We start from the raw sequence: 14,314 nt of genomic DNA, 5'->3' as shown, positions 1-14,314 counted from the left end.
ACCTTCAAGGTTGTATAGAATAAAAAAATAGAGCTGTTTGTAGATTCCATAAAGGATATGACATAAGCTAATTCAGGAGGAATCATCAGATAGTTCTGAAGGTTTTTTTGGTTTTTTGGTTTTTGGGGTTTTTTAGTGAGAACTATCAAGAATGGCTGGAGGAGGATGGAGGGAGTATCTGAAGATCAGAAGTTCAGTGAGTCAGCATGGAAGCAAGCCTAGAAACTGGTGAGAAGATTTTTAGAAATAGCTTAAATAGTAGCAAAAACTGTATAGAAAATTGGTCCATTTCTGAAAAGTGGATTTTGTTTAGAACTAGTCAGATGATCTATATTCACTTAACTGGGATACCTTCTCCGTGAGTCACAGACTAAAGCTTTTTAAAAAGGATATCCAACATTATTTAGAGAATTTCTGATAGATAATGTAGCCTTGCTGCTATGTTAGCATTTAGTGTTTGACCAAGGCATGTGCTTAATAAAGCTAACCACGGGACATCTTTGTTCAAAACACTTGCATTATTGCACTTGTGCCTGACTTCATATTATCACGAAAAAACACCCTAACAGTTAACTTCAATTGACACCAATGGTTCTCAGCAAGACCATGTACAGAACAGGACTAAGAAGTAAGTTATTATTTCACTTTAAAAAAAAGTTAGACAAACACTGGCAAGGCAGCATGTGGAAAAGTGTTAATGATGAAAAACTGAAATACTAGATTAGTCCACTTACTGATAGTTACGGTCATAACTGTAACACAATCAAAATGAGAGAAGCAAATATTCCAGAACCCTAATTACTGCTTCTGCCATCAACAAGAAAGGCTGCAGATCTGCAGCAGCAAAGTAAGCAGAAAGGAACAATGACGGTTCAATGATGGTTCTCTGAAAGGAGTTCCAGGCATCAAATGTTTTGCTATAGCTTTCACTCCAGTATCCAGTGTCAAACACTTAAAGTATGAGAAATACTATATGAGATAAATATGGGATAAGCTATTTCAATCAAAAGCTCTCATCTTAATTCCTAATGCTTGGAGACGCAGACATGATGGCTTATTTCCCTGACTTTTTCTTAAGCTTAAAATAAAACTCTTTTCTTACTCAAAAAGATCTGATTTCTTTTGATTCTTACTAACTTTTTTTCATCCCAGGGCAGTAAGGAGGAAGGAATGCCATGCCTAAGAATAAATTTTTCTTTGTTTAAAATTAAATTCACCTCTACTCTTTCAAAGAGAAATTTAATTTTGACAGTAGCTTAAAATGTGAACATCCTACTATGAAAGCATAAAACCTAAAACTTTAAGTTTTCTAAGCCTTTATACAGAAAAATAGGTTTACAATATAGCTTTTGGTGGGTGTTTTGCTTGTTCGAAGAAATAACCTCCTTCTCCACAGGAGTCTCTTCTTTCAAGATGGTATAAAGGGCTTCCTGATACTTGTTATCACCCACTAATTTTCACTGACGTCAAATGTTTTTTTCCTGTTACCAGAAAAAACCTCAAGACCTTGCTCTGTTTAATCCATTTGCATTTTTATATATTTCAATTCAACTCTCTCATTTCTACTTAGATTTTATTATGTATCTGTTTGTATGCCTGAATGCTTTCAAAAAAAAAAATCAATTTTTAACACCATTTTCTGCACTGCTACAATGCCTTTTTTATGATGCAGTAATTGGAACTTAACATTTTATTCTATGGAAGAATTTTTAAAAATTTTATAATCTCATTATTTGGTTTGACTTGCATTCTCGTTCTCTACCTTGACTTGCATTCTGTTTCTCTACCTTTGGAGCTCAGCTTCATGCTGACTGCATCCTTGGAAAACCTTAATTCTTACCATACTTATTCTTGAATGAATATAGCACTTATGCATTCTTTACAGTCTAGTTCTTTCTTCTTTGAGCATGAAGGATGACAACTCCATTGTGATTAACTGCCAACAACAAGACGTTACTGGGGATTCCTTCCTATCTGCCCAATTTGTTCCTTCCGAGTTTAAAAACTACTTATTTAAGCTAGGGATAAAAAGAAGGATTTTTAAAGCCAAGAAGATATGAATGTACAAAACTGAAAGCATGTTTCTCTCACTTAGTCTGAAGGAGGTAGCCAAAAACATTAAATAAATTTATATGAATTATTGCTTAATCAGGGCTAGTTCTGCTTATGGTAGAGTCAGTGTAGCTTATATTTTTGATTATGAGGCATGACACTGTGGACTATCTTAAATGGGAAAAATGAATAATTCAATAAACAGGATAATAAAGAATTTCAGCCATATTTTAAAAAGATTCTTTGGGGGGGTCTCTATCATGAGGTATGGGTGTATGTTCCCAATCAGATATGACTTAGTACTTCTCTGATGGAGTCTACTCTAAGAAGTCTTGCATATGCCTAAACTGGTATCTTATGTAGTAACTCAGAAGTTTTTGCAATCTGAGAGACTGTACGGCATGGTGTACACGTCTGCTGCAAAATGTGGAATTTTCCTGTGGGTATGTTTTCCCAGATTAGTTCTATAGCTTGTAGGGGATTTTTCTACCAAGTTGCCCTTAGTTTTAAATATATCTTTCAGCGATGGCAATCTGTTTTTATAGTCACTGAATCCATTGTCATGGCCGTGGCTTCCACTTTACATTCAGTAAACCAAGAAGAACAGCAATGTTTCAAACACAGCAATGTAAAAATCAGGAACAATAAAAATGGAGTACGAAGGCTGCAACCTCCAAGCAATATACATTTTAAAAACCTCTACAAAATCACCATGCTAGTGCCCAGTCCTGGTGTTATGGCAGCAGCATCTTCCCAACCACCTCTTAACAAGTCATGACTACGTGCTTTCAAAATATCTACGCTGCATGCACCAATTTCAAGGTTTTTCAATTCCATTAAAGTAACAACTTTTCAGAAGACAAAAAGTGATACTAATAGTCCAGCACAACCATAAGGGCTCTTCAGAACAATACGTCAATTATCAATCACTGTTTTATTCACCAAATATATTATGGAATTGGCATCATCTACTTGCTTCTGACGAGTACCTAGACTGCTATGTTTAACTTGGTTGTTAAGTCTGAAACAGTTAAAGAAAGTTCAACAGCTAAAGCTGTAGATCAGATATTACAAACGTCTCCAACAATTAGAGCCCTTTTTGATTTGTCAGCTTACCTCCAGTGCCTTTGCTGATGCAGTAATGGATATTCCTCAAATTTATGTTCATCTTGTTATATCCACTTTCCATTGGTAAGTCTACATTGCTGACTGGTGTGGTGCAAGGAGGGGAAAAAACAGGGTTTGATTTGCTGCAATCCAGTATGGTTCCAGGGTGCCATATCCACATCACATCTCTACCAGTGACGAAGCTCGTGCCAACTGCCAGTCCTCAGCAGGCAGAGCATATGAGCAGAGAGCTACTGACCCTGTGCCCACACTGCAAGAGCGCTCCAGCAGCACCCTGCCGTGCAGCCTCCGTGTTGCTTCGTCGGGAGGGTAACCTCCCTGCACAGAACAGTAGCACGCTCTCGTGCCTTCTGCAAGACTCCAAATACAGAAGCAAAACTTCAAACAAAGCAGTAAAGTAAATATTCGCCAAGAAGAAATCATTAGTGCAGCTGCAATCCATGCACACCTAGCAGAAGACAGCACTGTCTATATCCTAGTTGTATATATTTTCTAGGACAAGTATGATTTCAATTAATCATATGGGAAGTAAGAAATAGAGAAACAGGTGAATTTCTCTTTGTTCTCTAACAATATTTAGAATTTAAAAATTTTAACAGAGTGCTGATTATGTTAAAAGGGCTAATGTAATCAAGAAATATAATTCACCTATAAATATCTAGGCTGTGGGACAGAAGCTTCCTGAGAGCCAGCTACACTAAGCCAGCTGTAGAAGCACAATGGACAGCAGTCAGTTCTGTAACAAAAACAATATATACACAAATGAGAAAATAACAACCTGAAAAATACTCAAACCCATGTGTTTCTTTTCATCAGAAACAGGTATCCTTCAGCACAGACAGTCTCAAAATTCACTCCTAGTAAAATCATCTACTCTTCTAGCTATGGCTTCACACACCTGCCCCAGCTATCCAGTGAGGCGCAGCCCACACAAGGCTCACCAGAGCCTCAGTGAGGTCAGAGGATGCCACTGCACATGCTGCATGTTGAAGTCCTCTCAGGCATAGAAATAAATGTTAAGGAGTAATGCCATATTGGAACATACGTCCTTCCAGCTTCCTTCCTCACACCTCAAATACGAGTTCTCTGTCATATAACCTATACCTTTCCCACAGGCTGGATGATAAGAAAGCTCCTTAACCAGCTATCTACAAGCAGCTCCACAGCATCAGTGCATTAGAGCTTTTTTCCCTCCTTTTAGTGTATTCATAACCAAGCTATCACCTAGTAGGGACAGCCTAATGCATACCAAACATCTAACAGAGCTTTTACAGATAAACATACTATATGCCTTAACAGGCCCCAGTGAACATCCTGAATGTGTAACAGGGAATTGTTTACCTACCTTTTGAATAAAAGCAGGTTTACTTAGAAAATGATAATGTCTGGCATTTAAACTGTTGAGAGCTCTTCAGTGCTTTAAGAGGCCTTTTTTTTTTTTTTTTTTTTTTTTTTTTTTTTTTTTTTTTTTTTTTTTTTCCTTAAACATGTTTGTATTTCCCCAGCCTTTAAATTTCTCTCCCTCTTTGCTGGTGCTGTGGTGCTAAATAAATCAGTACAGGCAGATGTACGCAGGCAAATAAGCTCACGGCAGAAGATGATGACATCATTTCCAACCACACTGTCACCTGCAGCTGATGCAGTGCTCTGTGGGCATGCAGTCCGGCAGGAAAGCCAACATCCACATCACACCACCTGTCTTTACAGATCAATTCCTCGGGTTAATAATTCCTTTTAATTTCTAAAAATACCACAACAGGGAAATGATGTATTTTTTAGTATTAAATTAAAATCTGTAAAGTGGAAATAACCATATGAAATCTCTAGGTGTACTTAGAGGCTAATCTTACGTTTTTAAATCCTATTTGTAAAAACAACAATGACAAAGAATAATCACTATCTTGAACATTTATTCTTCAAATTTGATGCATTAAATTTTATTTCTCACTAAACAGAAATTCCATTATTTTAAAATGAGTTCAAAGAAAGAAGAAAAACGCATGCATTCAAAAGCACGCATTGTGTGTGCATACATTCACAATCCAGTCTCACCAGGTACATGACAAATCTGAATCCCACACATCAGCAGAAAGCCCAGCAAGGCAGAGGATATTTGCCTTGAATCAAAACACTAACAGATTCTAAGGCTGCTTTTATCTTGTTTCTTCTGCATGACAAATGAAAACATGGCCTGGAAAAATTAAATCAGATATGAGAATGAGCAAGTCAGTTCTATTTCGGGCTTTGCCATTAACTGGCTGTGTAGCTTTGAGGAAGCAACTTGGGGATTTTTTTTCAGTTGACCCGTATGAGGATGGTTATTTTTCCTACCCACTGTACTTTAAAAGGTCATTATTAGACTTATTTACATAATGCTTCTAGAATGTTTAAAACAAATATCACTGCATAAGTTATACCATACTTTTTTTTTTTAAATATACCTTCTAATTATCTATATTCTTCCTGGTGTTCTCACCTTTTTTCATTTATTCCAAAAGTCACCAAAAGTACCACTGACAAAATGAGAAGTCTGCTATTCCACAGCAGAGTTCTTGGCTTATCCGCAGGCTAACTAACCATGGCTCAAAAATACCCAATATGTTCCACTAAGCTGTTCCAGTCCATCATATACTTGCAGCCCATATGCAAGGACAAAGGCTTTTCTCCAACTCTGCCCAAGACTCTACCAATATCGCACTTCTGACAAATTCCCAAAACAGTAAACATCTGTGTATTTAATATTGGTCCTTAATCTAATAAGAATTTTTCCCTAGGTATCATCTATGTGACTAGTGGCACTGGACTAAGGGCTTTTATATAAAAGAGAATGCAAACACGTAACTAACTTGGTAGAACGTTTGCAGTGTAATTATACAAAGTAGATGATGTTATTTCACACTTATGCTGCCACCTGATGGCTGTTCAAAGCATCACCACTAATTTTTGAACATGAGTGAAACAGGTGTTTCTTCACTCTGGTCAGTAGTTGTTTCACCAGTTACAGAGCATTCTTCATTTCCCCCTAAACAGAAAAAAATGTACTATCTCATTCTGTCGAGGGCTGTTTTGAATATAACAGTATAGAAGTTCCTTTCTAGACTCTCATACAACTTTCTATTGATGACCAGCAATTTCATTCTACTAAGAAGAGAAGTCTTTGGTTTGGAAATGTATACTTACAGGAAACTATGGCTTTTTATTTATAAAGATGTTTTGTCATCTGAAGAAATAAAAAAGCACAAGGCAGTCCTTTTGCATCCCTCCAGGATTTATTTGCTATCAAACTGATAACCATACTACTGAATAGTTAGTACTTCAGTGCTGCATGAATTTTGCACCAAAGCCTGATGTTTGTCATTCAAACAATAAATGGTGTGTGTGTTTTAATATATATATATTAAAAAATAAAAAAACAAAAAACAAAAAAAACCCCACAAATCCTATTACTGGAACACCTGGTCTCTGTCCCACCTTGGCAGGGGGAAGAGTCCAGAGCATTATGTGCTTACTCTTTTGTCCTGGTTTTATGCACAGACCAGAGCTGATTTTGCAAAATATTTCCTCCAGCTGAAATCTGCACGAGGCATCTTCTCCTTTAACCCAAACCCTACCATGCACATGAACATATCCTTATCTAGGGCACCAAAGAATAAAATAATAGGGCTTCACTGAACTATCAGAACTGAAGATTACTTTTTTAAAAAAAAGGCAAATTTAATCTAAAATTTTGATACTAAACAACATAATTTAGTTGCAAGCAGGATTAAATTGCAGCTCTTTCACAAAAAGCAAATTTTATTTGGCTTATGAAAGCTATAATGAAATACAACAATAATGTAAAATACCCTCTGAATTGTATCTTTGAAGTTCAAAGGAACATATAGCATTCTACCTTTGTAATTTGCTTTGCTTTGGAGTTAGATGATCTTCTTCCTATAATACATGCAATATTAATTCTGTGTGCATAAGGCAAAAATACTAACATACAAGGAGTTCTTTTATGAGTAATTCAAATTCAAATTAAATTTTGCCTATTTCCATTTAAATTCTGTCATTGCGTAACATGATGCCCACTATGAGAAAAAGTTCCACAGGCCAGTAGAAAAAGATGCCTTTTCTGTACCTGATATTCAAATGTGGTCAACAGCTGGAATTCCTCTTCAGGTCATGGTCAGGTTTCTCCTGTTAGCTTTTAATTCAGAATTATTTTCTCTTATAAAGTTTATATTGATTTAAAAAATGTAGCATAAATTTTACAGAGTACCTCCCCTGTTCGTGCTATTTCACCACTTCTCTATGTTCAGAGGCAAGCAATTTTCTTACTGTTTCATATCATAACTAAAAGGTCATTCCCGCAGTATATAAAATCCTACAAAAATTGCTAAGAGTTTTGCTACTGTTGATGAAAAAAATACAAAAGTTACTAAAGCACAGTAACATGCTGCTCAGATACCAGTACTTAGGTATTGATATAACACAGAATTTATCCCACTGAGAGTTAAGATTGTAAAAAATTAAAAAGCACTCTTACTACAGGCCTTCTCCAATTGTTAGTCTTAACATACAGCTACTCTTACTGGCATTGTACAGATACTTATTTGGCCTACCATCAGAACAACCATGACACCTCCTCAATTTCCACATGGCAAATATGTAACTTTAAGCACTTACACACCAATAACTGCCTGGCCCCATTCTTTGTGTACCCACCTTCAGAAAGGTGACCCAGCCGTTTCGTATTTCCTTTGCCAACTTTCAAAATGCCGCCTTCTGCATTTTTTCGTTACTGCAGGAGCCCTGGTACTTTGTCCTCTGAACTTCCCAGCACCGGGCACACACACTGAAAGCAAAGGTGAGGGTCACAGGCTGACGCCAGCACAGCAGCAGCAGTGACATAACAGAGACCAGAAATGCCCAGCCGGGCACCCCGCAACCCGCCCTGCCCTCGGTGAGGAAGCAGCCACTCTGGGAGAGAGGCCAGGGCAGCACAGGCACCACAGATTAGCTCCCAGCGGAATTTATGCCCCCATCTGCCATCCCAGCTGTCTGGTCCTTAAATGGCAAATGCACATGAATAACTGTTTTCCTGTTCCTCTCCTCTACCCCCTTCCCGACCCAAGGATAGGTTGATGGATAACAACCTTGACGATACTATGCTCATTTCTAATCACACCTTTTAAGTCTCATATTTGCATGTCTAAATCTTAAACTGAGAAATAAATGATGTATATTTGTGCACTTAAAAAAAAAAAAAGCTAGCTGTAAACACAAAAATTTTCACATAGCATTTTATGGGATGGTTACTTTACTATTAATTATCTGAACATGCTTTCTTGAAAAAAAATGCAACTATTCAAAGAATACACACATGCTAATCATCTGAATTTAAAAAAAATATTTCTTTAATCTCATACACAAAAGTACATTTCACATAGGAAATTTGCATTTTAATTACATCATTTTAGGACACACCAACACAGTACTTTAACTAAGTAAACTAAGACTATCTCACACATGTTTTTATTTTACTTTTTTAATAACTCTAAGGAACCACATCACTAGTCTTTTTTGTTATTTGAAAAAAAGAAAATTCATTGTTCCTTTCTGCTGGATTAACACATTGCCTCTGAAAGACAAATTCATTAAAAATAGGAATGAATTTTTCAAACTGTTATTGGATGAACTCATGCAGGACATCATCAACTCCACACAGAACATGTCTTAAGGTGGAATAATTACCCAGTTTTATTCAGGTTCACTATTATGTTTCTGTCCAAATTACAATGAAAAGCCTGGACTGTGACATTTGTTCTTATATTAGAAACAGTCATTTTGGGTATGTTTTCAGTCTATCTTATAATTTACAGTACCTCCTTTATCTTTATATATCACCATCATCTTCTCATTGCCATCCTCTGTTTTTGTTGTCTTCTTAGCAAATATTATATCTGCAACTTGTGCAGTAGTTCTCTAAATACAAGAGCATTTGGCATTTTATCTGAAAGTCTACTGTAAAAAAAAAAAAAACCCAAAGAGTATTTATAAAAATTATTTAAAAGCGAGCCTATATCCTTTTCACATTTTATCATATTAATAAAAAGGTATGCATTTGTCATATACTTTCTTTGAATGTTGCTATTTTCCTATTATTTGACACCTTTCCAAGTAATGTTTTCACTTTCCTTGTAATATTGAACTTAATACATATGTAACAATATTGTTTAATGCATGGTACCAGATCTACGACACATTCCATAAAATAGAAGTACACTAATACACCTTTTCATCCTGTTTATTGTTCCATCTAGCTGGTTTCACTGAGACCCTAAAGATAATGTTTAAATGACTTATCACCTGAATCTCTGTTTCTCTTCCACACAGGTATAGGCTATGCTTTGCAGTTTGTAAACTGAAGCTGATCCAACTACCCTTTACTATTATTTGAAAAAAATCATCATAAACATACCTAAGTAACAGGACAGATGTTGCCCATAAATAATTTTAGCCTAGTACATTTAGGCCTATTTAACTACGCTTCACCTGCTTTTTCTAAACACTACTTTTGTATTTTCCATCTGTTGAAAGATAAATGATCTAGATCTTATATTAATAATAAATATTTCATCTCCTATTTGTTTTTAAGGATGTTTTTCTTTCACAATTGCTTTCAGTCATTAACAAGAGCTTATTCCTGGAACACAGGACTTTCAATAATCACCAGTCAGTTGCAAGCAATTTCTTTTTTAGGGGACAACTACACTGTCACAAACATTATATCCCACTTCAGTGTTACAATTTCAAATTCAGACTACACACCTGTGTTAAGAGATGTAGCAAAGGGTTTTAGTACATAGTTGCTAGGAAAGGGAAGGCCTTACAAAGGCAGTATTAAAAGACAAGCACAAGTAACAGAAGTTATCATTATATTAATTATTACTAGTTAACTCTAATTTTACGTGTTAGAAGAACATGTAAAACTTTCTGCACTAGACAGAAATTTTTGTAGCAACAAAATAAATTAAAACAACTGGTTAGCTTTGGGCTGAACATTCCCACCAGCACCCACATAACAGGAACATACACAGCCAAAACCAAGCCTGTGGTAAAGAGAGACGACACAGCCTCGGCTCTGGAGAGGGGCTTTAAATAAACATCCGTATTTGGGCACGTTTGCCCCGTAGCAGGCACGTAGTAAACATCACCACTGTGAGTTACTGCTTTTCACGTACGAGTGAGAGAAACAGGCTCCACAGAACAGACCAAACAGCCTTCAACAACTAGAAAAGGCATATGTGGTGATAAAGGGCAAACTCCTTTGCTTATAAATAAATAAATAAAACAAGTAAATAAATAAATAAAACCTCGGGAAGCACTGCCAAGAAGACAGCATTTCTACGAGAGCTAGCTACTCTGGCGCACTACCAGCCGTACGTTTTAGGAGGGAGGCGCCGGCCGGCAGGCTGCCCTCAGGGTCGCCCCTCCAACCGCCACCGACCCGTCAGCGGAGCTGCTGGAGTGGCTGCTGGAGCGGGCGGGGGTGGTGGCACCCAACACCCCCTCACCACAGAGGCCGCCCCTCAGCGCCGTTATTATCCCCTCACCGAGGAAACCGTCACCGCCCTCCTCCCCGGCAGCCAGAAGCGGGGAGCTGGCACCACCGCGGGCCCCGCCTTCAGCGGCCCCCCGGCGCACGCGCGGCCCGGAAGCGCACGCGCAGCTGGGCCGGGGTTAGGGACACGACAGCGGCGGGAGCCCCGCGACGATGGTTTATATTTCGAACGGTGAGGGGCGACCGTTAGGCGGGGGCGCGCGGGCCGTTGGGGGCGACCGTTAGGCGGGGGCGCGCGGGCTGGTGAGGGGCGGCCGTTGGGGGGGGGGGGCTTCCAGTGCGAGAGGGTGCTTCCCTGCCGTGTCCTGCCCCAGCGGGGTCGAGCTCGAGGGCCTCATCGCGTCGCTGGGGCTGCGTGAGGGTGACAGTCGAGTCCCCCAAGGGCCGCGGGGGATGTGGCGGGGTCCAAGCAGCGAGCTCGCCGCTGCGTGCGGCCTGCGCCGGGCGGGTGGTACCGGGCTGGTGGCGCTGCCCGGGGAGAGGGGCCGCCGCGGCCTGCCCTTCCCTGCCCTCAGCGCGACTCGCCTGCTGCTAGTGCCGCCGCCACATAAAATCCGTGCTCCGTGGACTTCTGCGAGGCCTGGATTTGAGCCTCATGTTTTTCTGAATGTCACTAGTTTTTAAGGCGTTTGAGAAGTGTGACTGTGTTCTGCATAAACACCAAGTGTAATAGAGAAAAGGCTTAACCACATGTAGAAAAGCATAGGCTGTACTGGTTTTTTTCATAGGTTTATCTGGGTACAGGGTAGGCTTGATGGTGGTGTTTCAGTACTTCAGTAATTTGAAGTACTTTTTGCTGTTATTCCCCAAAATGAATAATGCCCCATAGGGAACAAAACTTATTAGCATTGCTTACAAAGAGTAGTTTCTCCATCCTTTTTGCCAATTCTAGACTTATTAGATACATTTTTATGTAATATACTACAATAACTTAAGTAATTTATTACAGTGTAATTTATTAAACATTGCAGAATAATCTGTATTTTCATATATTACAGGACAAGTTTTGGATAACCAGAGTCGGGCTCCTTGGCGTTTGTCAGCTATAACAGATTTCTTCTGGTCAATAGCAGATTTTGTGGTTCTGTTGTAAGTAGAAGTTAACTCTTTTAATTTTATTTTAAATTTATCATAGGTAGAAGCTACTCAGTGGTACAAATGACACAATACACCAAAAACATTAGTTTTACTCCTTAGCATTGTATATCTACTGTACCAAAAAAAAAAAGTTTTAGTATGATAATATGACTAGGTGGCTTTGGCTAAGTGCTGTAATATATTTAATACAAAGAAACTATGAAAAGAAATGGTAACTTGGTGGTAGTTCAGGTGAGTTTTATTACATGGTAGATAATGTCTTCAACAACATATAGGTGACATTCATAATTACTTCCTTTTTAATACTGAAAAAAGGCATATATTTTTGTTGATCTGCTAGTTTATAACGGTCAAATAATTGAGATAAACTTTGGAGAATGTCTAGTGGTGGCAATAGTTTCTGGCTATGTAAGAATAATTACACAGCAGTAATCACAAATTTAAGCTCCTAGATTGACATTCCTAAGGAACTAAGAGTTCTTTTCATGTCTTTAACAGTCCTTATTATTTCAGTTACAGGTTTGTATTTGATGCATGTCTTGCACTTTATTTGGCAGATTACATTTCATAGTTTTAAATATTCAATATTTGTGTTTACTTGAGTTTTACTGGAAAAAAATTACAAAGATTTATTAAACAACAATAATTGTGAGAAAATACAGTGTTCATTTCTGAACACTATTTTTTTCATCCTGTTTCTCATCTTGCAATCCAGAAATTCCAAAATTGTTTATTTCTAGCAATCAATTTACACTACTCCTCCTGTTTTATTTTTCAGTTTCCAGAGCATTATTCAACCAGATTTGAGAAGGAGAGGCTACACATCTTCGTCCTACACAAGATATGATGATAGAAGAGGGTATTATTTCATATTCATGCTAGGGTTTTTTTTTTCCATCTGAGCAGAATGTCTTAATGTATTCAAATTACAGTTACTGTGGTTTGCTTTGAATCAGGTCACATCAGGAGACTAAAATGTTACTTTTCTCTGGCCTTTTCTGTGAAAGTTGTTGATAATGTATTTGTTCTAGACAGTTGAAGTAACAGAGTATAAATCTAACTCTCATTAATACAATGTTTCCAAACTGCCTAGGAGGTGATAGCATTGCTGTTGAAATTTTTGTTAAACTTACTTATATTAAGCCTTTGATTTACACTAAATCAGTCATTTCATGTATTAGTTTATCGTAGATTATCTATGAATTGCAAGGAAAACACTTTGTTATATGGATATCATTTCTATAGTTTCTGAAGCATTAAAAGCAGTGACTTCCTAGTAGCTAGCTTATGGGAAACACTATGGTTGCTGTGTTTCTTTGTTCTTAGTGGCCTTAGGCCTTACTTTTTTTGTAGAGCTGTATAAAAGCCTCAGTTAGTGTTATCTTGCTTCTTGTTGCAAGATAGGAGTAATTGGGACAGTTTGCATAAGAGAATATTCATGGCAGTGGGTTGGGTTTTTGTGTTATAGCTTTTCACGTGAAACTAAATAACTTTTCTAGAGGACCTAACTTCCCAAGTACTGTAATTTAAAGGTAGTGTTTTCGTATTTCTAGTTTAATAGTTGAACAGGAGTTAAATAGGGTTGTTTTTCCTTTTCCTTCTAAGACCTCCAGGATATCCTCGCCGTAGGATGGGTCGAATAAATCACTGGGGTGGAGGTCCCAGTCCACCACCAATGGCTGGAGGTGGATGAGGAAGGTAATTTCAAATCTGTTATGTCCTGCTTTGAACCTTTAAAAAGGCGGTGGGGGTATGTGCTTCTATATAAATTCCCCAAAGTTCCTTACTACGTTTTTAGTAGCACAGAGATGGATATACAAAGTGAAGTATAGATTCTTGAACACAGACTATAAAAATTATTTGGAGCTTTTCATCTTTTTTGTTGCTAATTTAAAGTTCAATTCAGATCACTAGTGGCTGAAACTTTTTTGCATTTCTAACGCTTGACATACAACAAACAAGATTATTTAAAGCAGACACTTATTGATGGAAAAGTTGATTAGCAAAGATGGTAAAAGATGCTTTTTCTTCTGTTAGTGATATAACTACGTAAGTCTTGTATTCCAGTATAGCATAAAAATCATAATTGTTTCAAAAGGGGGAAGACCTTTGAAAAGTCCTGTTCTTACCTTGGATTTCTTACTTTTGCCTGAATGCTGTAATTCAAAATGTTAATTCAATGTAAGGGTTGTTTGATTAATTCAGCTGGCAGGTGTTTCATCTAGTGTTGAATTCATATAGCATAGTTTAATTTACTTAAGGACTTAAGTTAACATTTTTTTTTGTCTTTCTTCTTTTCCATGAATTATTCTCCCCATTATTATTATAAGGAAAGTTAAAAGGGGGGGAAAAAAACCTGTGGGTGACTAGGAACCAGTAATTCTTGTTTATCATAAGTGTAGCAAACAAAAAAATGCATACCTATAT

General features: G+C 37.6%; 1 protein-coding gene and 1 long non-coding RNA gene across 12 annotated transcripts in view; one reads left to right on the top strand and one right to left on the bottom strand.

The window, feature by feature from the left end:
* The window catches only part of LOC135329685 (uncharacterized), a 121,543-nt gene that overhangs the window by 82,610 nt on the left and 24,619 nt on the right, over window positions 1-14,314 (bottom strand). For 6 of the 10 annotated variants that reach the window (XR_010391239.1, XR_010391238.1, XR_010391245.1 and 3 more), the window contains 2 exons: window positions 9,051-9,189; window positions 7,891-8,020 (listed from right to left, as the gene is read on the bottom strand). The exons of 1 other annotated variant lie outside the window; for it this stretch is intronic. This is a non-coding gene — a long non-coding RNA (uncharacterized LOC135329685). Of the gene's footprint in view, window positions 1-5,072; window positions 7,370-7,890; window positions 8,021-9,050; window positions 9,190-14,314 lie in introns of those variants that run through there. 3 more of the 10 variants (XR_010391246.1, XR_010391241.1, XR_010391244.1) reach the window with 3 other exon arrangements.
* SELENOK (selenoprotein K) lies at window positions 10,785-13,589 on the top strand. Of its 2 annotated transcripts, none has more exons than XM_026102830.2 (4): window positions 10,785-10,961; window positions 11,788-11,878; window positions 12,666-12,746; window positions 13,493-13,589. In XM_026102830.2, exons 1-4 carry the CDS (start codon window positions 10,943-10,945, stop codon window positions 13,587-13,589), a joined length of 288 nt encoding a protein of 95 aa, XP_025958615.1. In that variant the 5' UTR covers window positions 10,785-10,942. The 2 variants fall into 2 exon arrangements, with proteins under 2 accessions (XP_025958615.1, XP_064374980.1); XM_064518910.1 differs by having other exon boundaries at window positions 13,493-13,580.

The sequence above is a fragment of the Dromaius novaehollandiae genome, chromosome 12 (genome assembly GCF_036370855.1).
Source record: "Dromaius novaehollandiae isolate bDroNov1 chromosome 12, bDroNov1.hap1, whole genome shotgun sequence".
NCBI classification, from domain to species: Eukaryota; Metazoa; Chordata; class Aves; order Casuariiformes; family Dromaiidae; genus Dromaius; species Dromaius novaehollandiae.
This window is presented reverse-complemented; position numbering and strand designations above follow the sequence as displayed.

What these genes read in the sequence shown, in the direction of transcription:
- SELENOK (XM_064518910.1), top strand. An exon ending in GCAGATTTTGTGGTTCTGTT is followed by an intron (nt 11,879 to 12,665) that starts GTAAGTAGAAGT and finishes TTTATTTTTCAG; the next exon opens with TTTCCAGAGCATTATTCAAC. An exon ending in AGATATGATGATAGAAGAGG is followed by an intron (nt 12,747 to 13,492) that starts GTATTATTTCAT and finishes TTTCCTTCTAAG; the next exon opens with ACCTCCAGGATATCCTCGCC.